The sequence below is a fragment of the Corvus hawaiiensis genome, chromosome 3, assembly GCF_020740725.1.
Source record: "Corvus hawaiiensis isolate bCorHaw1 chromosome 3, bCorHaw1.pri.cur, whole genome shotgun sequence".
Taxonomy (NCBI): Eukaryota; Metazoa; Chordata; class Aves; order Passeriformes; family Corvidae; genus Corvus; species Corvus hawaiiensis.
In genome coordinates, this window is record NC_063215.1 from 65,567,333 (window position 1) to 65,595,228 (window position 27,896).

The following is a 27,896-nucleotide window of genomic DNA, read 5'->3' on the forward strand; positions in this document are numbered from 1 at the left end:
TTTAGTGCTCAGTACCAAAGACTGCAGTAATTAGACTAGGGGAACAGTCTCCCTAAAATACTAGTTCTCATTTAGTTTTCCCTTTGCTTAAGGCTTAAACATTGGCTTAAGGCTTACACCATGACCCAAGATCCTTTCCGTAAAACACCAACATGGAATCACTACAGTCACTTGCAATTAGCTGATGGCAGCTTATTTACATTCCCATCTCATGAACAGATACTCGTATTTTAAGCAGCAATTATCCAGAAGGCTTTTCACAATTAACACACAGGTTGTCAGTTTCAAGGTTATTCAAACCAGCTACAGTATCTGCTTCCAAAATTAAACCTGCACAGCTACAGTGGGCTCTTTAGAGTGTGTTTCCAAATCTCCAAATCCCACCTCATGTCTCCTGAGCTGCAGCACTCCTTCCCTCCCAGCAGTATTTGCTTTACCTTTTTTATGTCCAGATGGCCTTGATCACTTGCATCCCTCCTGAACTTCTCTGTGGTAACATGTAAAGGCTGAAAAATCATGCTATAAGCATATGGAGCAAGGTTTACTAAAATGGATGATTTCATTATTAGTTAGACTGCTGAAAAAACTTAGCCAGGAAGCAAAGATTTGCAGCTGGGTTCCCGAGATGAGGTGTTCTGTTATAATGTGGGAAACCCTCTTGCCCTAGTGCTACCCTGTTGTGTTCTCCCCTCCAGAAGCTCTTCTGACATTTCTCAGACACCAGAGGGCACATTTCCATTAACAGACTCCACCAGAAGTGAAGGATTCAGCACTCCGTCCTCCATGCAGCCCCACAGGCAGCGGCTGGCACAGCAGACAGGAGTTCCTGAAGCTGCTCCTGCAGGACACACTGCGCTACAGAAGGAGCATTTCTGACGTCAACAAAGTGAACAGCACTTCAGTTTGGCAAGGTGAGACATCACACACACCCCACCACTACCCCTGTAGTACAAGAGGGTTCAAAACGACAACAACAAAGCTTCACTTTAACTGACACCAAAAACCTGGTTTTACTCCGCCCTTTAAACTTAAGGCAACTGAAGCAATTCTATAAAGGGCAGGTGTAAGAAACTACTCCAGAGAACGGGGAAAGAAGAACCCACACCATTAGCTGTCTGGTATTTATTACTTTTTAATACAGAGAACTCACAACAAAATATTCTCTAACAACACACATAAATGATATCATAACCAATTATTTTAATTTCGTCAACATTCATTTGCTATGTACATATTCTTCCATCTGCAAAAGTGCAATCCAAGAATGTCTCAACAAGAAACCTTTATGGACAAGTATATTTTTGAGGGGTTTTCTCACCAGTGGCCTTACAACGTGTTTGTCCTTGGTTACTCGGTACAGCAAAATGAGGAATACATGGGGGGGGGGGGGGGGTAGGGAAGGAACGAAGAAAGAAATTGGGCTAGATGCCTCCCTTACAGGAATATTCCTTAATTTTCCAATTAAACTCATTATGAATACACTGCTCATTACTGGAGATGTTAATGTAAATAGACTATAGGATAGTCTATGGGCTGGCTATAAAACTGTAATTTTAATGACTCTGCAGCATTAGACAGAACAACAATTTCAGACTGTTAACATTGGTAAATGTCAAATTACACATCAGCATGTAAAAGATGTCCACATTGTTAGTTATGATTATCAAAATTTATTTGTAGACATCTTACTGATGGATGAGATCATTTTCACACATCCAAAATATGAAGTCTACCTAAATGCAAGCCTCTCCTATGGAAAGGAGAGTTAACTACTGGAAAGAAAAGCATTTGCACATGCAACTCCTATTACTATCACAAGGAGTATCGTGCACTTGAGTAGAATGAACCTCCAGATCCAGAGGACTGCATTCTCATTTACAAAACACATTTCAGGCAAATTTAATCTGACCATGGGCCAGCTTAAAAAGAACACACAGCATCAGAAAAACAAAAGGTAATGAAAAATAAACTAGCTAAATAACCAAAGCAAGCAGCTCCCTAGCTAGGGAGGTAATTTCCCTTATGATGCATTTATAAGCTCATGACTACTTCCAGTGCTTGTCAAGACAGAAAGCAGAGCAACTGTGGTCTAGTTTAACCTCCAAAGTAGCCAGCAGGCCCCAAAGAAGTTACATTTAAGCTTCTGCTTCTGCAAAGCCCAGGAAACTCTCACGGCCAAACGTGAGGGCTAACTGCTTGATTGGAATCTGCATGTTACAGAAAATACTGCATTTTGCAGTAACACAAGAGCAGCTTTCAGTACCAACAAGAAGCAGGGAAAGCCTCCACAAATTAGGGATAATTTACTTTGGAGTGAAAGTTCAGAGGAATCTTTCTGTAGCTCAGCTGGTTTCCACTGAGGATCATTTTTACAGCGCTACGTGTGCTGCTAGCCTCCAGTTGAGAGATGTGTTTTACAAGAAAATAGGCATTTCCTCATAAGACTCACTTAACAGCAGAATTAAAAGGAAAAGTTGGCAAAGAACTAAATTGTTTTCTTGGATAAATCTGTATGTAATTCCTTGTCAGGGTTAAGGCTTTAAATATGCTTTCCCCTTCCCATTTTCTCAGTCTGCTCCATTCCTGGTTTTGACTTGGATGTATTGTACAACCTCTCATACACTTGTTTTTAAAGCTGGCTATATTCCCTTTATTCCATATCTACTCATTTTTGATTGTCACACATACAGGTCTAGAGAGGCATCCAAGAACTTAAAGGGCAGAATTATAAATTAAGCTACTCTAAGTGAAGAAAGCAAACAAGTATCTAGGACAACTCCAGATCCCACTTCTCCCCTACCATGTGCATTGCACAGTGACACCTCCCCTCACCACTGCACAAAAAAGTGGGCACATAATGCCATGTATCCCATGTGGGAACTGACACCCCAGATTCATGACTGGCACTCAAGACCAAAGCTATAATAAGAGATGTATGCTTTAATTGTTCTCATTAGAGGAGCTGTGTCTTTGCTGCATGATTTCAGGCTGCTGGGACAGCCACTGTTGTCTGTCTGGTCTGGTTCTCATGGTACTGCCAGGCAACACAACTCCAACCTTGTTAGACACTCTACCAGGTTGCTCAACACAGCATCAAAGCTGAAGGGCTCATCCTTCTGGAGAAATTAATCCAAATTATCATTTGATTGCTCTCCACAAGGGCAGTCTACACTGCACAGCTAATTAGGTTTTATCTGCTAGAAACCTTCTTCCTGCCCAAGTACGCCCAGGCCAGGTCCTGCTCCTATGGACAATGGTTACAGTGCTGGTCCCACTGTAACTGGGCTTGGTGTAACTTCATGGTAGCCACGAAAGGACAGCATTAGAAGTCTCCCAAAGTCCTTCCCATAACTCTCCTGGAAGAAAAAACAGTTTTTCCCAAAACTGTTGCAAACAGGACAACTGCACAAAACCCCAAGAATGTGCTCCAAACCCAAAACCAAGACCAGGAACACGGACAGAAGAGATGAGGACCAGTGGTGAAGGCTACCACAGCCTGCTAACACAGCTGCTCAGACCAGCGCTGGACCACACGAGCTGGGTGGCACCTAAGGACACTGCCTCTCGAACCAGCAGTAGGTCACCTGTGCCAACATAAGCACTCTGTGCAGCTTGAGTATTACTGGAAGGGTAGCTAATGCTAAAAGGAGCTAATTCTGCAGTGACAACAGTCAGGAAATAAAACTCTGAACTCGGCATTTTTACACACAAAGAAACATGGATATTCACCTCGAGTTTTATGTGCACGGTAATTTCTTAATTCAGCAGAAAGTGTAATTCTCAGTCCAACATAGGAAAAAAAAACACTATTTTGGCTTCTAACGTTTTGTTTTCTTTCCCAGGGTGCCAGACTATCGGGGCCATTTTCAAGACCGTGATTTCAACAGATACACTCTAAAAAGATTCTGATTTGGAAAACCAAAAGACTTTAGAAGAAACAAAAAATAATCCCACCATGTAAACAGAAACAAAACCCACACTTCTCAAGTGGACAAACACTTCATAAATATACTATCGAGAAAAGCAAAAAAACCAAACGTCCCCTAAATCTCAACTGATTTGAGAAACCAAGCAAAAGATTAATGACCTATTTAAAAATTTTTATTTAGGGAAGGGAGAAATGGGAATCAAGAAACAAGAACTGCAGAGTCTACAGGGCCAAGCTCTCTGATACAAATTCACTGCTTAATGCAGTCTATTCTGTACAGCACAGAGGCATGTAGAAAGTAAATATGCTTTCTTAAAACATCTCCGTGTTTTTAGATCCTAGACTGAACACAATTTTGAAAGACGAAGGTGCAGCAATTAATTGTTTTAAAAAGTGATGATGTTTTGTACTCAGTACCTCTCAGCTCTGACAGGTCTGAGGGCCCAGATCCTACTTCATGGTTCTCCTTCCACACCAGTCACAGCAGCCTGCAGCAGGCAGCAAAGCCTCAGCCCCAGCAGGCACATACAAACACATCCCCATTCAGCTCAGCCAGTTCCTTCCCTAAAACGTCTGTGAAGAAACACCTTCAAATAAAGCATTTTAAGATCTCCAGCTTCTTCTGGTATGAACAGATGACCCAGCTGGGCACATGACAGCCCTGTTGGAAGTAGCACTATTGCCTGCACTGTAACTCAGTGAGGGCAATGCACATCAAACACACATGGCAGGAAGACGTGAAGAATTCATTCAAGATTGCATTTTCTGGCACATATTTACATTCACTTGTCATGATACCTTAGTTTGCCCTGGTCATGGGAAAACTGAAAGAAAGCCTGCTGAGGGGACTAGCAACACTGGGCCAGCTCTTGGGCCCCTGGGAACCAATGCAAAAGGCTGAATGAATTCAACAGTAACAGATTCGTTTCTTTCCAAGGATTTCCCATTTCCACCAAGCTGGAGGAACAACCCTATGCAATTACCCATTTTCCAACTGGACATATTTCTCTGTCCTGTATGTCTCCCCACACCCTTCTTACAAACTGTATTACAATTATACAAAAAATAAACCCAAATCATTTTTAGCTGAACTTTACCCCACACATGGGATAAATTGAAAGGCCATTAAATTGGCTAGCCTCCAACCTTCACAGAGATCTTGTCAGGAGGATTCTGGTTTTAACAACATGTATATATACATATTAATATGTACACTGACAAAGAAGCTGCTCTTTCAGTTAGAAAAGAAATTAGATTTCATCACAGAATGAATCCTATAAAAAGATATGTAATAAAGTTGAAATACCCATAAAATAGCTATTACTAAAGCAAAGCTTTCGTCAATAAGCCTCCAAAACTTTAAATGAAGAAAATGGCTTCACGAAGTGGTAGTCTAGATTCCCACAGTGAGGACACTGCTGGACATTGCTGTATTCAGAGAAATACTGCATGCCAATCCGCACATCTATTACTGGCTTCCCACAGTGCTTACAGTTCAGTCGAGCCTGGAAAAAACAAAGAAACAAACAAAAAAAACGTTTTGAAATAACCACACTCCCCTCAGCTCCTCACCTCTAGAAAAGAAGGTGCCAAAGGCAGTGCTCTGTCCTCCCCAGCAGGAGAAGGGGTCAGTCACAAAACTGGCAGTAATGGGATGTGCTGGTAAGGACACTCCCCACCTGGACTGGGAACGCGCAGGCACACACCATGCCTTTCAGATTAAAGACCACCACCGAATTCTGGGAAGTGGGTCACCTCCCACTCTGACTGATGGAAGGTAGAGAATATCAAGGTTTTGTGCTGCTTAATCTCTGAATCAATTCCTCAATCCCCAGCACAAGGACTGCTGTCTCAATAAATCATTAATGAAGCCCCGAAGAGAGAAATTATGTATTTGTGCCATGCAATTCAACCGTTCAGGTTGACATTTGAACATCATCTGTCTACAAAATATACCAGCATTTTAATCTTTTGACTTAAAAATGCATAATTCGATCTACTTTATCAGCACAACATGGTATTGTGTCACTTTAAGTGTCTATTTAAACATTTATAATACAAATCAGGTTATACAAACTAAACATCACTTCAACACAAACTATTCTACAAAATCCAGCTGAGAAAGAAGCAACATTAACTGGGTGGATATGAGAAATAATTCAAGGTCATAGGTGAGGACAGACAGAGCTATTAATATTCAGCTGTTACACAAAAGTGAGTCTTCAGAAGAAATCTAGCTGAAAAACACAGCCCATCTGATACAAAGAAAGCAACAGGCGGCATGAAAGCTCAGCAAGCCCTTTGGAATACTCAAGAGAAGCAGAAGGGATTTGAGACTGTAAAGGAGTTAAAGAGCAAAGGTGGCAAATGAGCAGTGAGGGCCTGAGCTGCACTGTAGTTTAACCTCACAGCCCAGTACACGAATGAAAGCTTCAGCTCTCCACTGAAAAGAACAAAAAGTATTGTCTAGGCCACCTTGATTTAAGGGATTTTCCTGGATGAGGAGAGCAGGAAATTATTAAAGTACTATCCCTGCTGAGACCAGACTCAAAAAGAAATAAATCAACAGCTTCATTGCCATCTGCTCTGCTTGAAAAGCAGAAATTTTAAGAAATACAATCTACTGGTTTATGAATTTTTATGGAATTCTTAACCAAAGTGTTTTCTCCTTTTCTACTGTCCAGCACATCAGCTAAGTGTTAGTAATCTGACAATGGCTGCAGTTCGTTATTCTACATGCAAATTTGTGATGGAGAACTAAATATTTTGAAGTAAGGCATGAAATTATTCAAAATAAAACCAGAAAGGCAATTTGGATTTATATTATATACCATATTTAAATGTCATTCTTCTGTATGCACAGAATCATCTGTAACAATCATGGTGAAACAATAATGCTTATTATCTGGAAATCACAGTCACTGCAGCTAATGATTTTATAGGCAGTTCTTATATACCATGTACTGTCACACTGTCCATTAATCATGTAATTAAGGCTCTTGTATAATGAGCTCTTAAATCTTGTCTTGTACATTCAACAGAAGCAATTCAGATTTAAAGTTGCTGACTTCTACGAAGATAGCAAGTCAGTATCAGTGCTTTACCTTTAAAAGTTCCTGTTTTTTAAAAAAAGTTACAACCTCAAGAGACACTAAATTTGAAGGTAATATATCTGTCTGTAGCTATAACTGCTACCAATGTCACCTTAACCAGCAGCAGCAGTACTTATCTTTTGAGCAACACATTTTGGTAAATATGCTAAATTTAAAATAAACTGGCATTCTGCATATTGACAAAATGGCATTTCATATGGCTTTAAAGTATGCACATTACCATGGAGTGATCTCAGTGTGAATGGGTGCATCTCTGCAAGGCTCCTGTCCTGACCTACTACCACCACCTGTGTGTCTGAGCATCTGGAGTGGAGCACTGAGTCATTCCCAGACAAGTGTTTTTTTCACAGCTGTCTACCCCTACCTGCACAGCAGAAGTGCTCTGTCCATCACATGGACAATTAATTCCCTTGAATGCCAATAATCCTGCTGTCTCAGGCACACGTCTACTCTGGTGTAACCCCAAGCCTTGGATCTTCCACTCTCAAGGCATAGATTAGGCGAGTGTTTACTGAACATGAAGTTGCTTCAGGTTGTGGTGGGTGAGTACCATCCCCAGGGTCAGCCACAGCAAAGATTAAGGAGAGCTGAGTAATCTCCGAGCACACTTTGAACCTTTCTGCTCCCTTGCCACCTCTTTGCTACAATTAGGATAAATCACAGTTTATGAACATGAAAACATGAAACATCTGATCAAAATGTGGACCTGTATCTGACACTAGTGATGCTAGTGATCAAGCATCAGATTTAATTACCAGTGCATTTAAAGGGAGCTTTATTTAAAAACATAAATGTATTAACCACTGACCATTGCAATGACTTTAGTCTAGCTAAAGGCCATTGTACCTCTTATGACAAAGGGACAGAGATCCATCAGCCCTCTTGTATTCCAATCATAGGTACAGGCTGGAAAAGAAGGATGGAAGGAGGAAAGGGAGAAGAGATACACAACCTTGACTTTATCTAATCAGTTGGAATTTCACCTTATGAGTCTTACTTACGTATGGTACTAACCTGACAACAGGGAGATGCTGCCAGAATATCGTAGGTATACATAGTTCCCAGCTGATGCCAGCTTCCATCCCATCGGGACTTGCACTTAATGCATATAATTTTGTGAACCCCTTCTAAGCAGTCTACACAAACAGCATAGAGGTGCATAAGCCTTCCTGTGGACAGAAAAGACACATCTTAAGGAGACTAGAAGAGAAGATTAAAACAGACATTTTCTGCAATGTGCTATCTGACCTTCAGTGATACAAATCACAAATTATTTTTTTTTTTTTTTATAAATAGTGAATGATAAAGTAAAAACTGCTTCTCTATAGGAAATACACGGGGCTTGACTAAAGCTATGCAGAACTCATGAATTAGTCATCACCCTGCCCACTCTCCCTTACATCATTTGCTGGTAGATCTTAGCAAAATATTTTATAAAAGAAGTTGCTAAACCTCCAAGAAAAGATGCCAGGTTAAGCTGTAAGATCACTTGCTGTATTTCCAAAACCAGAATTTTGCCCTAGCTTCATCCCCACCTGACATAAGAAGTGGAGAAGTGCTGAAGCTTATTAACAAACTTGGTACAGATTCATTTAACAACTTGCCAGTATCTTCCAGCAAAGAAGGAAACAAGGACCTAACATTCCCCACAGAAAAAAAGCAACAGGAAGAAGAGCAAATTTTTTCATGTACTTCCTTCTGACTGTTCATTAACAACAAGTGCATTTTAAAACATTACATATTGCACATACAAAGACTTTAACATGCCATTCAGAACTCTGAATATATCGAGCTCTATCATGACCTTAGGCTCTGTATGCACAATGACTTTCAAAACCTGAGTTACATTTATTGCCATACAAATCAAGTGGCTCAGGCTTGGAAATCAAATATTTTCACTACATACATGTGATTAAATTTACCAATGCAAAATCTGAGACCAACTTTCACAAAAAACCAAAAATTCCTACACAAATTATAAATACCTGGCACCCAGATTATGCCTGACTCATAGTGACTAAACTGATTTGCAGTTTAATAGCTGGCCATTAGAAGTGACCTGACACCGAGTACTTATCCTGTGACATACCAGATTTTGCCCTGCTATATAAGACAGAGCTAAGCAGTAGTGAAGTTACAGATCAGCAACAAACCAGGACTGTGTTTAACATGTGTTCACCTCAGATTGCAATTTGTGCTCTTTAGCATCAAAGCACCGAACACATCACAAACTGTAATTCAACAGACATACATCTTGTAACTCTTCTACACAAATGGGAACAAAATATTAATAATTTATGATTAGTCTATACCAGACACTTCTGAAATTAATAGTCTGTGTTTTAACTTGTTTTGGTTTTTAAGCCAACTATTTTAGAAAAACAAGAAAAAATAGACTCTTCTTAAAATATACATATAAAATACACTTAACAGTATGAACTGGTAAAAATTGAGTTATTCTACACTGGCATGTTCAGCTCTAGAAAACACGATGGGATGAAACTAAAGTGAAAATATAATAAACTCTGGTCCTAAAGTGAACACTTGAGACTGGTGACGTTCAAACAACTCCACGCACAGAAGTTGTGTTGTGCAGGAAGATACATAACTGTCTCTGAAGCTCTGCACTGTTTGTGCACTTCATAAAAACTACATTGCCCCATCGCTAATTTTCAGGACATTTTTTGTACAGGAAATGGGGCACCTGGTATCTTGAACAAGCTTGAAATAAAATAAGTGATTTTCTGTTCTGAAAAGAAAATAACAGCCTGGAATAAGCTTAATTTCATTTCGAAGAGTATTTCTGGTAATAAACCATTTTACCCAGGACAAGGAAACAAAAATTTTAACAATTAATTATTCACAGCAACTTGTCCAAACAAGTTTTTCAGATATATCATCCAACAGTTAAGAAGCAATTAAGTTAAAAAAAAAATAATTTCACAGAGTTTTATTCTTAGTGGCAAATGTTAACAAATGACGAGTTTCACTATTACTAAACCAGCTTTCTGTACTGATAAAAATCACAAGCATATTGTGTGACTCCCCACCAAAGCAAATAAGCATAGTTAGCTCACAAATGTATATTCTGTTTATCCTGGAACTTTTCTGGCTTGTAGATTTGCCTATCACTTTTTCTCTTCCAAGTACATTAGGCAAGACAGAAACAATAATGTTAGCATGAATACAGTTTAGTGACTTAGTGCACAGTGATTCAAGGAAAGAAAAAAAAATAAAATACAAGGCTTACTTAGCAAAAGTATGTTACATAACACATATTATGACCATGCATGGCATACAATGTATTTTATTGAAAGGTGAGAAACTTGAATGTTAAAATACCTCTGGTTAATCCCTCACCAACACACTTTTCAATATGTAAATCTATACTTTTGACCACCAGACTAGGGATACTTTCTCTGACTTATTTTAGCCACGCTGGCTGCCAGCAGGCTGCAGGACAGGCACATCTAGCCATGTACCACCACCCTGAACACTTAAGTCTGGGCCACAGCTTTCGGGAAGCGCTAAAGCTCATGCTGGCCCACATTTACTTGTTTCTCTAGGAGGAAAAAAGAAACATATATGCCTTGGTCTCAACTCATCTGAGAGCTAGGACATGATCAAGACATGCTCAAGCACGTTCAAGTTCCAAAATAAGTCTAATACCTTCACTGCTACACTGCTGTTTAACACACCATATTAAAAGCTTACTCTTACTACATCCAGCCTCTCCAGGCCTATGTTAACACAGGTCAGACTAGAGTATTCTCCATATTTAAAAAATACTACTTCACTATAAAACAAAACTGATACTCTCTAGTCTGAAAGCAGATGAGAGGTACCTCACCCTCATCAGTGGTGCAAATACAACTTTCACCTAGGCTGCAGCACAGTATGCTTAAATTTAAAAGGTTTAAAAGGTTGATGTGTATCTTGGGAGTAAAGCTCACAAGAGATAAATGAGCATGCACATGCTGCAGAACAGATTGGCTGGAAAACCTTCCGATGGTCTACCTAGAAATCAGATGAGAACGTGTTTAGCTGTAAGCCCAAACACAAGGCATGGATCTTTCTATACAGCATCTTTTTGTAATTCCTTCTAAGTGTTTCAATCTGATCCATGTGAGCATTTTGGACATTACTTCAAGCTTTATAGAACTTCTTAAAAATGCAGAATCGGGATGAAAACCTGTAATGGAAAGGACAGGGCACAGAAGGCAGTTCTATAATTTAATGAAACCTAGCATGACTGACAGACAACCTGTACCTTGAAGGTGACAGGGAACATCATATTCAATCTCATCATGTCTTGATGGGCTAAGGAACAGGGTCCCGTCCACCAGCGGAAACTGTTCAAACACTGGCAGCGCCCTGTGGCACAGAGCACAGTTTACAACGTTCCTGTGGCTGGCACTGAGAGCAGCAAGGATGAACTTCCGAAGGTCCTCCCCTTGGCCCACCTGGGCATCGTCTTCCATCCGCACATGGAAAGTATTCAATTTATGCCTGGGGATGTGAGTGAGCAGCTCAGACAGATCGAGCCTTCTCAGAAACTGCACAGGGGTATCAAAGTGTCCTGATCTATGTGCTTGCAAGCCAGCTGCCCCATAATCAAAATGTGCATTCCTGAACATGCCCCCACCAGCCATATTCTTCTTATGAGGCTCCAGGTGAATGGCATTCTTCAAAAACTCTCCCAAGTATCGCGAGGAACGCGGGCCACTGAAATGCGTGGGGGCGAGGATGGAGTAGCCGGTGGGCGGGGACTGGCCAGGAGAGACACAAGGTGAGCGAACGGCGTAGCTGCCACCCATGACACCCTTCTCCTGGGAGTTCTGCCTGTCCATAGAGTGCCTTCGCTGAAGGTCATTGCTCAAGCCTTTCTGAGGCTTGTTGGCTGGCCTACCCTTTTTGGCCTCCTCTGCTGACTCTGTAATGGACCTTCCCGTACTCTTCTCCAACACTGATTTCTTCTTCTTGTCATCCTGCATTCGCTTCACCTGGTACCAGTCCGTGTCCTTCTTTAAATGACCCTGCCCACACCGACAGGAGCAAAACCGAAAAGCCAGGTCGTATCCCTTCTTGGTCCACATGTTTTGGCGACACTGCTTTTCATTCCAGCTCCTGGCTCTGCCAATGCAATTGAACTGGACAAGGATGCTGCTTTCCCACTCGTAGAAGCACTGAAGGTGCATCCAAGTGCTGTACGGACAATGCTCATTGTTGCATATAACCTTCTGGTAGTCATCCTTCTCCAGGTCCACCGGCCTCCCGAAGCTACAGATCAGTGGAGTAGCACAAGGGGCTTCTGTAGAAGGTAAAACAAATACATTAATAACTTAATGGCCCATTTACTGCAGTACTTTCTTTAAACACTGTGACAAACACACACCAAGCTCTTACTAACAACCTGTATTACTAAAGGGCCTCAAGCACTAGCTCTGGGTCAGTCCAAAAAGCAGTATTTGCCAAAAAGAGATAAGCATGTGAAAAGAGATAAGGAAATGCACAAATAAAGAAACAAAATGACATTACAGCCTGTTTAATATTCAAAACCAAAGCACCTCAGAAGCGTTAGCCCTCCTCAAGCATCTGTGGATACTGTTGTAAGGCCTTAAGAAGCAAGGAGAAAGCTTTGTGAATGCTCCTGGAGGGCTGCTTTGAAGCCTGAGAGGCAACATGGGGAGAACACACACAAATGTTTGTTTGAAAAACAAGTAACCAATACAGCCCAGCTTCACAATCATGGGGAGAGGCAGGAATTGATCTATTCTTTGGGACTGAGCAAGAGACAACAGCTCAGGAGAGAAGGAGGAAGCACAGGACTTTGAAAAGCAAGACAAACAGCTTATGTTCCTAGTACAGAAAGGAGGGCCTTCACTACATTGCTTAGGCAAATAGAGACTATACTGATGCCTTAGGGTTTAGCTTTTATATTTTTCAGATCCTGTACTGCTTTAGTCTGTAATTCTAACACTCCACAGCCTGTTAGCCACTGCTCTCCCATTCTGGTTAGACATAAATCCTCTCTGGGCCTGGACTCAAGAACACCTTGGTGTCCCAGGCCCCAAAATTTGTAAACTGAGCCTCTGGACAGGGGGAGCAAACATGGGGTACTTGCATCATTACCTGAAATTGTAATTGGAGAACTAACCCTGATATGCAAATGGACCAAACTTATAAAAGCGTGAAAAACCCATGACCCAGCGTCCATCTTGGGTGTAGCCCTAGGGCTCTGTACCCACAGCGTACCATTTATTGAAAGCCCTTCAATAAATACCTGCTTTTATTCTCTTACTCTTTTCTAGCCTCTGTTTTCAGGTAGCCACTCCAAGGCATCAATATCACTCACCACCACTGACATTCTGGATAGCTAAATTTCATAAACCAAACAGTTCTGCAACACAGACAGGTGAAAAAATCCAAATGCAACATGGTATTTTATCAGCAAAGTAGCAGTTTTGCTATATCCTTGAGCAAAGAACAGTTTACTTCAATTATCTCCCAGCAACAATATCAGCTTCTACACAAAAAAATGTTCTACAATAAAATGTTCTGCATTTATGAACCAATGACGTTTTCCAGTTCCTCACCAAAGCACCACAGGCTACAGATGGCTCCCATTGCTGGCTGCTCTGTTGCAGCTGGGAGGCTCAAAAGAGATTGGAAATTTTCTACTGGAGTTTTTGTAAGAACTTTTTAGATGCTTACTCAAGTATTACAGATACTTCTCCGTATTTCTGTCTCCCTAATTCATCCACTTCCCTAGAAAGTACTGCTCCAACAGAACTGTCAGGCTGCCCTTTAACCTCTGTGTGACTGATTTCAAATACTAGCAGGCTTCTTCAGGGTCTTCTGTGGTCAAGTGCTGCCTCACCCCATCTAAAACACAGTTTCCTGAAGTTCCCCAGTCTTGGCCAGAGCCCCAGGACTTACGGCAGAGGTGCACAGAGCCTTGAGGAGAGAGACTGCCATGATTGATGGTTTTTTCCCCTTAGGACTTTAAATTTCTATCTGATGAGCAGGAAAAAAACCACCACTCAGTTGCATTGCTTTTCATTCATTCATTCTTATCACTGCTTGCACAAATAACACAACATAATTTGCAGTAGAATGAGAGGTTTTATGGTGCTACATGTACTTTGACTCCAACTCTCAGTAAGAGACACACTATCCATCATCATCAGTCTTACAGCAGCAATACACAAATCAGGTGCTCTACAACAACAGATCTTTGCCATGCTAGTGGTTTTGCCCTTTCCCAGCAAGTTTTTGGAAAAGGCTATAAACAAACAAAATCTTCAAGGCTACTTTCAGTAAATTCAAGATTACTGTAGTTCTTAAAACTTACTTATACAGAAGGCACAAATATCACAGAAAAACTTTCCTGAGCCATTCCCTGGAAGATGCCACATCCTTCACTTCATTTTTCTCTGTCTCAATAAGAATTCATCTGCAATACCTTTCCTTCAGGGAGTGGCCTATAAATTTCAACACGTTGCCAAAATCTTTCCTTTAAAGAAGAAAAAGCCTATTCCATTTCAAAATATGGACTTTTCAGTCACTAAAAACAAATTACCAAATTGAAGAGAACAGAGGTAAGAGAAGCTTTCCCTACAGATTCTTTGGACGTTCCTTCTATACATGTGACAAATATATTGTTATTGGTTGTCTTGCGTCTCTGAAAAGCCCACTAAGAACATGCAAGTTTTGAGATGTCTTTGAAAAGCACCAATTTTATTGGCTACCAGTGACTAATTTTTTTCTCCACTCTTTTAGTGTGTATTATTGAGTATAATGTTGCTGGCCAAGAGCAGAAGTGAGTGATAACTTACCTGCTCTGAACCAAAACCTGTCAGTTTACCAGTTCAGAGAGTTTTCCCACCCATTCTCCCAGTCTTCGATTCAAGTCACACTACCACAGCAAGCATCTCTGCAAAGTTTTTCTTTGTTGTCAGTCTTTCTTTCATCATATTTAAGGTCTGAAAGTATAGTTCACAATTACAGCATCCTTATGCAATTTACCTCAGAGAAGCCAGTTAAACTGAACCCATGGAAGGCAAATCATCAGAAGGCATCTGTGAGGCAAGGTACTGGAGGCTCCAATATGAACAATTCTCACTTATGCATTTCCTGTATTCATCTATTTTGGTACATATTCCTTTCCACCACTGCAAGAAGGCAGCGAAAAAAAGAACATGCCAAAAATCCACTTATGCTCTCACTGTGCTGCAGAGAGTAAATGTTCTAACAGTTGCAGGTATAATTATAGCTGACAGCCAAGAAAGTACTACAGACAAGTCTAGAATTGAATAAAGACACTATACTTGTTCATCCATACTGGCATAGTTAACTGACTAAAAAAGGAAAACGTTTCCTTGATTAGCCTCTGAACATGTTTTTGAGTTCATATGCAAAAATGTATGATCTCTAGCTCCCCAAGAAGTTTACAGACTCTTCACTATGCAGACAAAAACTGAAATTAATAAAATAAGTGACTGAAATACAAAAAATATCACCACAGCCCGTGTATTCCACAGAATATGTGCGCAATTACTTAATTATGATCATGTACTGGGTGTCTAAAGGCTAAAATAAAGGCGACTTTCAACAGACTTTTTTTTCCCCCTTTTCCGTGTTGGTCAATGGAAGTACTGTGGAATGAGATCTTCTCCAGCTTCTCCTTAAGAACTTACAGATGCCAGATTACCTGAGGAACTTCCCATACAGCGTAACTATGAGCAAGAAAAGACAAAGCTACGAATTCTGGACAGCCACGTCTTCTTCAACGTTTAAGTTCACTAGATGATTACGAAGTTTCCACACATTCTCTCATCTGATCTTCTATCTACACAGTGTGAATTGGCTGGTCACATGATCACCACAGCAAAAGCAGGTCTAAAACAGCTGAAGACAGCAACAGAATTAACCAAAGCCTTCCCTCATGCAAAAGACTCCAATGAACTGTTAAATGGTGCCACTGAGATTGCTCTGGAAAACATCATTGCCAGGAGGAGAAGCTGGTCTCTATGGACTTGTTCTGGGAACTCATCTGACATTTCACTACTGTCACTGTAGCTGCATAGGAAACACTCCAGAAAACTAACAGGTCTCTCTGCCACGTTGCTGTGCTCCACAGCATGGGTTATGCCATGCTAGTCAAAGCACATGCTTTCACTGATACAGATTTGCTATTATCAAGTCTGCTGGTTTGGAGAAGTCCTTGATTAAACTGCTGCAGTATTTCCACAACAGAAACTGAGAAGCCCAGCATGGCTAATTTAAGTTGTCTCGGTAGAAACTTCTACGCTTCTGTAGTTTTCCTGTATCTAAGAAAGCAGAAAACTCCACTACTGAAAAGCATACTGATGCCTTTTCCTGGTCTTAAAATCAAGACTCATACACGGTTAGAAGGGGAAAAGGGATTTTACCTTGGTATTTATTTTGAGGATCCTTAGGCGCACACATCCAGGTCATATGCATCGAGACGCACCCAGCTGAGTATGCCCCAAAAAGATCGGGTATAACATTATAGGTTTTACTAATGAGCATATCTATCAAAGATTCCCCTATGAGAGGCTCAAGTGAGCCCCCTCTCCCCAAGGAGCCCTCCCCTGGATGGCTCTAGCTTAGTTTACAGAATGTGTTCTGGAGAGGACCTTGGGGTCTGGGGCACACTGATCCCTAACTATGAAGCTTCTAAAATGTTTGGTCTCTTAGCTTGACAAACAAGTCCAAGAATGTAGGGAAAAAGCACTAAGAATACAGAAGTTACAAAAAGGTATAAAAGGGGTATAAAAGAAAAGGCAAAAATCTTCATGGCATCATACAAAAACCTCAAGCCTTTGGTTTTGCCTAACATTTCAAATTCCAGCAGGTGTATGTGTATAAAACAGACTGTGCAGGACCGAATACAGACTTCTCTGTACCCATGTCTCCTGCCAAACATAACCATGCCACATGTTCCTGCATAAAGAATAAATAAGAAACAGAAAACAGCAATTTTTGTGCAATTTTGCCAGTTCTTGGCAACAGATATGCCTTAGGAACAAAAGAGACCACATTCAGATCAGTATGGAAGCCACATTTTAGGTAACATGAAGAGTTCTTCCCATCAATTCACACCCTTGAAAGTGGTCTGGGTTATTTAATCACCATTTTATAAATGAGACAGAGCACTTATTTCAGTATTACAGAACTTCAAAAATTCTTGTTATCAAGCCCTTATGCTTCCTGTAATTAGAAATGCATTTTGAGATACTCTTCAAAAAGTCAGAGCTAGCTAGAATCATTGTCCTAATGTTTTATGATGACAGTGTTACCAATTGCTGTCAAGAGAGATTATGATGGGAAGTAAATAGAAATTACATGGCCAAACTGCCCCTCCACACCTGTAATCCCCAGCTGGTTTGTGCCCTAATTATAATTTGCTTCCAAGTAGCTAACAGCTCAACAGGTTTCTGGTTTCCAAAGCTATGAAACTGAAAACTTGAGGGAGAATGAAAGATTACATGATATCAGAGCAACACCCATTCTCCCAGCAGCCCCTTTCACAAGAATGCCAAAATAATGATAAAAGAACTTCTGTTTAACTCTCAGTTTCAAGACGGGTTTCACAGCCTAAGAGAACAAAACAAGACAGCGTGCAGCTTTGTGTAGCAGAACAGCTTCAACGTAGGCTGTCAAGTTGCAACTACAAGCGCGTGCTGCTTCTTTCAAGACGTTATGTTTCCACATAAAAAAATAAATGTTTTCTCATATTCCTCTGTAGTGATTCGGAACAGTGATTCTGAAAATAGTTGGAAGGAGCAGTACATAAATGTCTTCTAAAACAGAAATAACATACAATATTCCAAACACATGCACATTTGTGCGAAGATAGCTCACTGTTTAAACAAGGCTGTGTTTTATGTTTGACAGAGCCACCATAAAATTAACTTTTCTTTCAAAAATGAGAATATGATGGAAGACTGCAAGGAAGCTGGATTGGGTTGTTTGGCTTTTTCTCCGTTTTTCTTTTCAGGTTTATAAACATCCATAAAAGCCAGGAACAGGAATAGAAACAGAACATCTGAGAAATACCTTTCAACAAAAAAAAAATCCTCCCTCATGAACTGGTTCTACCTTTTTCATAAAAGAGAAAGGCAGTTCATGAAGACCATCCTTCCCATTTTATGACCCAAATGAAGGCAGCAGAACAACAGCTGCCTGAGGAACTTCCCTCTGGTGAAGTATACTGAGGAGAATGTTGTTTACTTGTTTACACACCCATCATAAAACCAAAGATGCACCCAGCAAGCCAAATGCAGTGATTCCATGGCTTCAGTTTTGTGACTGCTCTCATTTGTTCCAACTCCTCAATGCAGAAGCCTAAAGCAAAATTCGCTCTTCCCCTGCTATGCTCCCACATTATCCATTGTATTAAGCACCAGAGTTTTTCAGTCAGTGGACAGAAACAGATAATTATTTCCCGTACTCGTCAGCATAGGTTTCAGCTCACTGCACAGATTTGCCATCTCTGGTAAACCTCAAGGGAGGTGTTAAACATGTGAGGCTGGGGGCAGAGAAGAGGGAAGTGCGGTGGCGGCTGGAAGAGACAGCAGCCCTACTGTCATCTTAAAACAACTGTCAGGCAACAGTAGGTTGTTATGGATCTGGAAAAAGAAATTATCCCCAAGAAAGGGGTAAGGTCTTTGCACTGGATTGGTTGCAAGACACTTACTATGGCTTGTTCTTCATCTACTGTTACTCTAGCATCTCTTCATCTGTGCCAAGGACACACTAGTTGCCAGCACATTACTGAGACCAGAAGGGTTCCTGTGGGACACATACCTTGCAAATCAAGCACTTTAATCTCTACCCTGATTTCTCATGAACATTGCTCTCTTCACAACCTTACACAGATAGGAACTGTTCACTCTGCCAGCCTGAACCAGAGCTGAGTCATTCCTGGGGAAGGCTACTCCGTACCAACCATCTGCATGAATCTTCTGAATTTCCTCTGCCATCAGCATAGGTTATTTTAATTGAAGTCATACAATATTACTGCACTAATACTGTAATGCAGCTGTAGAAAATAAACCACCACCACAACAACAAAACAGACAGAAAGAGAAAACTTGAATTAATTGTCTGATGTATTTGCTTTGCTGAACCTTGTAATACAATCTAATATTCCAAAAATTACCAAGACGTGACAAAATGGTATTGTCATATTCATAACTGGTTAAACAGTACAAATAATATGGCAATACAGAAATGATCAGCCACCTTCCTAAGAGCCTAAGTGCAGCAGAAGAATGCAATGAGAAAAAATACTTCACAAGTTGATCCAAAAGGCAGGCTTGGATCTTCAGTGCAGCAACAACAACAAATAACAGCTGACAAACAGTAAGAGAAGTCTTTCAAAACAGCTCAGCTCAGGGCTTATACTGGTTACACTCACAGATGATGACTGATACCTCTTCAAAACTTCTTAAGCAATCTTTGCTGAATGATCAAGATGAAAGCTTCCAGGAGGGAAGGGAAAAAAACAAGACAGCAGTACCTGGTAAGCCACCCTTAACAGGGGTTTTCTTCTGTGCCGTAAGACTCCCTCATGCTCTTGGAAAGAGAAGCCAAGGCCAGCAGTCCATTCTCAGTGAGCAACAGACAGAGCCACTGCCATTGCAAAGAGGAGCTGTCTGGAGCCAGTCTGGCTGACCACTTTACATCTATTATGCACCTGCACATGGACATTGTCAACAGGTGCCAACCTGGAGCCCACTCCTACCCGCCCAGGACCACGCAGCTGCAGGCAACACCTACTCTCAGAAAGCACTTAAGGAGAACAAAGCCATAAGCAGCCCAGTTCCCTCACATGCTTTACCCCATGTGCAAGATGTCACTAATTGTAATAACTGAGTAATAACATGAAGTGATCACCTTCCCCTAGAAAAGATTTCAGGTAATTAGGAGCTGCTAAACCCTGGTTCACCTGAGAATTCAGGATTCCCAGAGGGCTCAGTAGCTGCTAGGACTATCTCCATGCACTTCACTTACACTAACTTCACACTTGACCTCCAAGGCAATCTCTTCACAATAAAAAAATAAGTTAAAAAAAAACACCTAGAAACTTCACAGCAGCAGGAAGATACGATGGAAATCATGAAGGCTTAACACATACCTGCCACATTAACACCTAACTAACAGCACAGTCTGAGCTAATGCCTGTTTATGAAATCAGCAACTAGCATGTGATACAGTTATCTGCAGCTCTCATTCAACCACCCACTCCCACCTCAACCATAACCTCACCAAAGTAAGGCAGAAAATCAAGATTGAAACTGTACAAACTAAGGAAAACAGGCACTTACATTTGCACAATAATTCTGTGGCTTGTTTACACAACCATCTGTGCTCCAAGCTGAACCTACTGCCTACGCTGCTGAAACCCAGTATGAGAATTCACATGGTCTTGTAGAAGTCACCATAATCTGTACAATTATCATCTAGCCAACTTAGCCAGTTTCTTTCCATTTAATATGTGTTGTCCAAATACAGAAAACACCTCAGTCATCAGCTTTGGCTTTTGCTTGGGATGTACAGACTCTCTGTATAGGATCAATGTTGCCCTGACTTGTGCTGTAACACCTGAATCCAACTGGAAAGATCCCCAGAGAACAGGGCTAAGCCTCTACCTGTATCAGTGCCAGGACAACTATGCACCCCGATACTCTCAGGTGAACTCTGAATTGGTTTAACCAGCTCAGAAGACAATTAGTTCTCTGTGCCATAAGCGATCATGCCCCAGCTAAGAAGATTCCCCAGCATCATGTGGATTTTTCTGATGACCTCTATCATGGTGAATGCCAAGATTAGTGACTATCACAAGACTGGTGGGCCCTAATGTGTTCTGAACATTGGCTGTTGCTTAGTCTGTACATGAATTGTCCCCACAGAAAAGCACTTCAACCATTAAATCCTCTCACTTTAGCCTTCGAAGAGCTTTTAATAACTTGAATTTCTACAGAGCACTAACCTTGGTGCTTCAAGAAACAGACATTCTAATAATAACTAAAGCAGACTCCATTGCACCTGCTCTAGCAAGTTTTCAGTGGGAAACTCCAGCTCAGGCTGGAAATAGAGATAACTGTGGCATGCAGTAGATGCCCTAATGCCAAGCACAGATGTAAACACTGCAGGCTGGACTTGCACAGGCTGAGAGCCAGCTAGCCACCAGACTCAGTCCAAATGTACAAGGCAAGAGAGAAAAGAAAACAGGGTAAATCAAGTGGTATCAGCACCTCTTACAGTTTCAGATCTAGGGATATTTGTGTCATTGGTCTATCCTTCCCAAGTTTCAGTGTGACAGACTGTATTTTCCACGCTAAAGGCTAAAGAAGCTGGTAAAAACTCAGTGGGAAACAGGAGATGCAGTACCCGGCATGTCTGCAAGACAGCAGCTCCTGAGTGTGGAGCTGTTGGTTCCCACAGACATCCCCCTCACGATGCCATGCTGGCTCCCAGCCCTGTCATGTACCATCTCTGGCATCTGTGTGGCACACAGAGACCTCAGTTGTACACTGCTCTCATAATGGGTATTGGCAGCACAGAAGTGGAGCTGGGGAGTGCCAGGTATACTCAATTGCCAGGCTCCAATATAAGCTACCTCCTCTCCCAGCAAGCATCCAGGATGGGAACAACAGCAATATCCCTCTCAAGCCCAGGAAGGAGGACTGACAGACTCTGAGAAACAAAGACATAAAGGTTGGAGTGAATGCTCTCAAGATAAATGTCACTAAAGTCTACCAGGAAATGCTAGTGCTCCACTTGAAATCCCACAAGCTTTCAAAATGGAATTACCCACTCCAGTGACTAGATTACTGCTTCAAGAGGCCTCTTTGAAATTACCTGATTTTCTATCAAAACAGTTTAAAGAAAGCCCATGCCCTACTAATTCTGTTGTAATTTAGACACCTTGAAGATTAGCTGTAGTATTTTACTCTGAGCTGAATGCAAGGTTTTCCTCTGGTTTTTTCCCTCACACATGCTGCAGGAAGTAAAGCAGGGAAGGATGGACGTCTGCCAGTCATGACAGTACTTTAATATCAAAGGATGTCTCAATACCCAAGGCTGTAAGCAAGGCTGAAGAAAACTTACAAATGTCTCCAAGGGCTAGAAATCATTTTGTCACTATTTGTTAGATCACTGGGAGTAAGATATGGGATGAGTACAGGCAAATCAAAGTGATCAGCTCAAAAACTGTATTTCCTTGTATGAAATAGAGTAAACAGCAAGCCTAAACCTTACTCATGAAAGCACGACACTTGAGCAATAACTAATCACACGAACACAGAATGCTGTCAGGGCACTGATAACCATTTTGATAGCAAGTAACTTAAAAAACCCAAACTTAAATGGGTGTGTACTTGCTTGCATGAAAGGATAGTATTTACTTTACTCAGTAACACCATGAACATGATTCCATTTGCAAAGATTTGCAGAACATGAACTGCATTTGCTACCAAAGCATGTAATTGTATGTTTTAAAAATCCTAAAACTAACATGAAAGTCCTTTTGAACGTGATTTGCATTGATAGAGACAGCGAAATTTGCATTCAATTGATTTCTGCAGTTAGAAGAACACAATGGTATTACGAGGCAAAATGATTTCCCCTTCGTAAATTAATAGGTATTAAATTTTGTAGTCACTGCAACAGAATAGAAACTTAATTTTCCAGGTGGTCTCACTGATACCAATGGGACTCCCTCAGGCTAAATAATCAGAAGGTGCCAATACTGAACATCACTAGAGTGCCAAACTGGAATCGGATGTTTTCTGCAGCAGGGAACATTTGACAGCAAATATTAATCCAGGCTTAAACACTACAACAAATCATTCTCTGAAAATACATTTTTAAATTAAACATTGCATTGATGCATTTTCTGTCCCTCTTTAACTATCCAACGTCCAGGATATAATTTGGTTTTTTTTTTTAGTAAATCATAATTGTTGGCCAGTCACAGCATTCAACACATTAGTCACTGTTGTGCTTACTGATTTCCCTCTCCATACACTTTTCCAACATTAGCATCTTTATTTGAAAATAAATCAGTCTTACAAATTCTTGAAACCCAGGTGAAGTGTTCAAAAGCACACAAATCTGACTGCCAGCAGCTCCACCTGCCAACCCACCAACTCGCTAGCTCTGCCACTTGTGCAGTTTAAGAGCTCACCCATAGCAAGGGGGCAAAAAATATGATCTTAAAACAGGTGGCCAGTACACTGTAGACAGTGATTTAGAGACAGTTATGCTGTGGAGGTTTTTCAGTTTAATTTGGCTGTCTTTAATGAATTCCATGTTAAAGGGAAAAAGCACAGCTAAGGAGATGCAGCTTTTTCTTTTCTCTAGCCTTCTCACAGCACCAATGCTGGAGAGACAGAGTGACAACGACAAGGGATGAAGCAGCAAGATGTTAAGTTAGAGGCCACCAAGCCAAAGAAGAGGACTTGGCTCTACTCATGAGATGAAGAATGGAAACAAGGCAAAGAAAATGAATAGAATAAGGAATTTTAGGGTCCGAAACAACTGTATGTCGAGACTAGAGCAAGACATTCAGAGGATACAGGGATAAAACACCTGGAGCAGGGATCTGAAAGTGCCCAGCCTCAGCAAGGCAGAGACAGAATAGGAATTTCCTCCTCAGAGCCTCAGATCTAAAAATAAACTCCGTGGATTTTCCTCTTCTGATGATCTGGGCAAAGTATCCACAAGACATTACACTCTTTTATGTCTGCAGATGAAGGTAACCAACTACTGCCATGAGGAATACTGCCATCAATGGGGTAAGTGCAAAATCCCATGCAGCTGCTGGTATAATTTTATATGATGACAGCTCAGATTTTATGAAAAGTAACCCCAAAAACTAGCTAGAAAATTAGAAAATTAAAGTTTTTTTAGAAACATCACTCAATCACTCTGAAGACAGGTAATCTAAGAAATGAGGCTTTTGGTGACATCACATCTCAGTTTCCCTGTGCACTGTGATACTGTTAAACTAATCCACCCACATCCCATATCCCCCTCTCCATGACCTGTGCATCACTTAGTGCAGAAAATGGATGCACTTTGGTCAAGCAAGGATTAATCTATCATGTGGTCTGATGGAAGAGATAGGAATGGAGGACATAGCTAGGAACTGTGAATCCCCCTTGTAGGCATCATCTCAATACCTGCTGAGAAATTAAGAGTGCAAGGTGAGAAAAGCCATCACATCTGGTCAGTGGTTATGCTCTCTGCCTTCCTGATTCCCCTGTGGGAGTCTAAAACCTTCAAGCACAGTTTGAGCTCTGAACATGCAAAAATTGAAACACCACCAAAAAAACCATAAACAAATGCCCTCTTGGGGCAGGAGAAAAGTCTGCTGACATTTCTCAGCCATCATGCCAAAAACTGACTGATAGTTTAAAGGGAAAATTGTGCAGGGATTGAGGCAAAATTTATCAAAATGTGAAAGTGAACAAGAACTTTCCACCATAAAGGGATGCTGTAATGGCAGTTCCCTATCACATGGCATAGCTAGTCAGGGCTGCACAGAGAAGCCCAGAGGAAATTTAAAACTGTTTCATTATGCACATGTATGAGGGGCAGAAACAACACATGGAGCACATAAGGAAGTGTGAAGATTTAAAAAAAACCCATATCTGAATCACTATCTCTTCGTGAGTGAAGCAGGGTCCTAATGTGACTGTGTAATTACACCATCATACTGACATCATGATGCAAAGCCAAGGCCTGCACAGATATTTTCAACTGTTAAATCTTCTGCTTTCACCTCCGCATACTTCTGTCTTGTCACATTAATGAAAGAAAACAGGTTATGTCATTACGATCATCCACTGCTTTTTCAGGGTACAGGTAGAGTAGGAGAGCAATAATACCAGACACACACAAATTATGCTAGGGCACCATACGGTGAGAGAGAAGAGAAGAAGAAGAAGAGAGGAGAGAGGGAAGGAGAGAAGCCCATGGTCTCACAGGACCAGTGAGCCTGGGCAGCAGGAGTCACAGCACGCAGCTTCATGACCCAAAAGCAGCACAGCTAAGAGCTTCCCTGCACCCAGCAGACTTAATCCACAACCCAGATAGTCTCCCATGAACAGCCAAGACTTGACTGTGTACCTCAGAACTCTATTAACCCCACTGCTCACTGCAGCAGGCCACATCCTCCATAAACTGCTTAGTGATTAAGCAACCCTCAAGTGCACAGCTGCTTATAAATGTCTGGAGTCTAGTAATGGGCTACTTGCCTCCAGGGCTGTGGCTACACTACAGAGCTTCATGTCAGATCCACTGGGTTTGAAGATTTGCGGGAATCTGTTATCATTGTCTAATCTTTTCCCTGCACAAGAGCCAGATTCCCAATTCTGTAGCACAACCTGAACCAAAACTGTGGAAAGCTTTCCACTTACCAGTGACAATACAATTCACAAAACTTACATCTCAGGATTACCTGATGGGCAGTAGCCAGTATAAAATAAAGCTAGCAACCACATCTACCCCTCCAGCCTTTATGATTATCAGAAAAGAAAGGTATGATGAGATGCAATAATCCTGTCAAAGCAAAGATCAGGTGTGCTGACCAGGCACTGTACAGCAAATGTTGAAGCCAAGGCTATACCTTTGTTGTGAGGGGGTAAAAAAAGGGGCAGTGAGGGATTTGGTGAAAGAGTCAAGGGATGTTTCTGACCACTGAAGTCATACGGAAGCAGGGAGAGAGAGGATAAAGCAGCGCCTCAGGTTAGATCTCACAAAGGCAGCCTCAACTTCTGAGGAAGCTGGCCAGCACAGGGGAAGGATATGCCAAGCATGTGGGACACACAGTCTTACAGCTGAAGAAGACTGATAACCTGTCCGGCTAGCAAGCTGTACCACTACCAGCATTCACTGGCATCACCTCCTGTGGCATCTGCAGATGGAGCACCACCTCATCATCCCAGGCAATACAGCCACACCAGAAACACACCGGTGCTGCCACTTATGCTTGAGCAAAAAAAAAAAAAAAAACCAAACAAACATTCAAAACACTGTTTCTCCCCATCCACAGAAAAGCCAACATGCAATGTGGATGTTGGACATATTTCATTACCATACTGAAGTTAATGATAAAAATACTCTAGAAATATTCTAACTCATGTTAACCTCTCTCTTTTTTTTTCCTTGTTCACTCACTTAAAGCAAATAGTAAAGAAAAAACCCGAAACAAACCCAAAAAGGAAATTCTAATCATTCTCCATGATTCTCTGGAGAAATACTCTTAAAAAAGCAGTCTGGCAAAGACCTCATGAGGTGAAGTGATTCGTAATTAATTGATAATACTTCCAAGGAAAAGTTTCCATTAAATAATACATGGGAATCAGACATCTTGAAAACCAAACTAAGACACCTGGAACTGCGTTTCTAACAGCAGCAGGCAAAACTACCGCCACAAAGCATAATACCAGCTGTAGCCACCCTCCTACTTTTTGAAATGCATGGAGAGTAAGAAGCTGAAATCGAGCTTGGGAGAGGAAAAAACTGGAGTACGGACTCTGCACCGTAGTTTGTAAACCTAGAAGCAGACCTAAGAGGTGTGGTTGTTCGGCTTAGCAAAACCGAAATAAAATCTTTGCCTCTCTTTAGTTTTAGCCTGACACATCCTTTTGCAGCAAAAGAAACATGAATAGCAGTGCAAGTTTCTGCAAGACACCACCTTACCAAAACCGCTCCGAACCAAAATCCAACCCACGGACCAAAGGCAGCATAAAATGGTTGATGCGAAGTGAGCACGTTACCCTGACAAACCCAAGTGCTGTACAACGGCAAACAAAACTGACCGAAAAGCAGGACTCCATTTTTAATCGTGACGGAATAAACTGGGGATTTTTCAAAGGAGCTCCGAATCAGCCGCGGCGCGGCCGCTGCCGGCGAGCGCTGCGCCTCCCGCCCGCCGGGGATGCGCTCTGCCCCCGGACCGCGCTCCCGGGCCGCCCGCAGCCACGGCACACGGGCGCCGCGGGGCAGGCGGGCTCCCGCCGCTCTCAGCATCGCCGCCGGGCGGCCCCCGCCCTGCAGCGGGTCACCGGGCGGGGACACCCCGACACGCAGCCGCTTCGGGGAGATCCCGCCGGCGGCAGCCGCGCAGGGCCCAGGCGACACCGACCCGCCGCCCCGGGCACCCGCCCGCACACCCCCTCTCTCCGGGCGCGCCCCCGCCGCATGGGTCCCCCCGCGCCGCCCCCCCCCGTCCCCTCCGCCGCCTGCGCCACCGCGGGAGGCCGCGGGGCCCGGCCCGCCGCTCACCGCTCTTGACGTCTCCGGGCGCCGAGCCGCCCGCGGCCGCCGCGCCGCCCGCTCCGCCGCCCGCTCCGCCGCCGCCGCCCGCGGCCGCCGCTCCGGCTCCACCGCCGCCCGCAGCACCGCCGCCCGTCGCCGCCGCGGCTCCGCCGCCCGCCGCCGCCCCGTTCTCCTGCTCGTCGCCGCTGCTGTTGGCGCGCTTGTTCTTCTTGCCCTTGCCGCCCTTCTGGTTCGGCATCGCGGGCCCGGCCGCCGCCGCGGCGGGGCGGGCGGGCGGGCGGCGGCGGCGGCTGCGGAAGGCGCCGCCGCCGCTAACTCCGGCTCATGGCGGGGCGGCGGCGGCCGCGCTGCGCTGCGCCGCGCCCGCGGTGGGCGGCGGGGCCCGGGGGGCCGGGCCGGGAAGAGTGAAAGGCGTATCCCTCTCAGCCGCCCGCCACCGCCGCCCCTCTTCCTCCCGGAGCAGGCGCGGGCGGCAGTGGGAAGCGGCGTGCGCTGGGAGGGGGGGGGCTGGGGCTGAGCCAGGCGCGGGCGGC

The 27,896-nt window shown here is 42.7% G+C and overlaps 1 protein-coding gene across 1 annotated transcript; it reads right to left on the reverse strand.

Moving 5' to 3' along the window:
• Positions 1 to 1,107: 1,107 nt before the first annotated feature.
• HECA (hdc homolog, cell cycle regulator) lies at positions 1,108 to 27,623 on the reverse strand. The gene is made up of 4 exons (XM_048297440.1): positions 27,370 to 27,623; positions 11,312 to 12,352; positions 8,056 to 8,210; positions 1,108 to 5,433 (listed from the first exon to the last, which is right to left on the reverse strand). Exons 1-4 carry the CDS (start codon positions 27,599 to 27,601, stop codon positions 5,269 to 5,271), a joined length of 1,593 nt encoding a protein of 530 aa, XP_048153397.1. The 5' UTR covers positions 27,602 to 27,623; the 3' UTR covers positions 1,108 to 5,268.
• Positions 27,624 to 27,896: the final 273 nt, after the last annotated feature.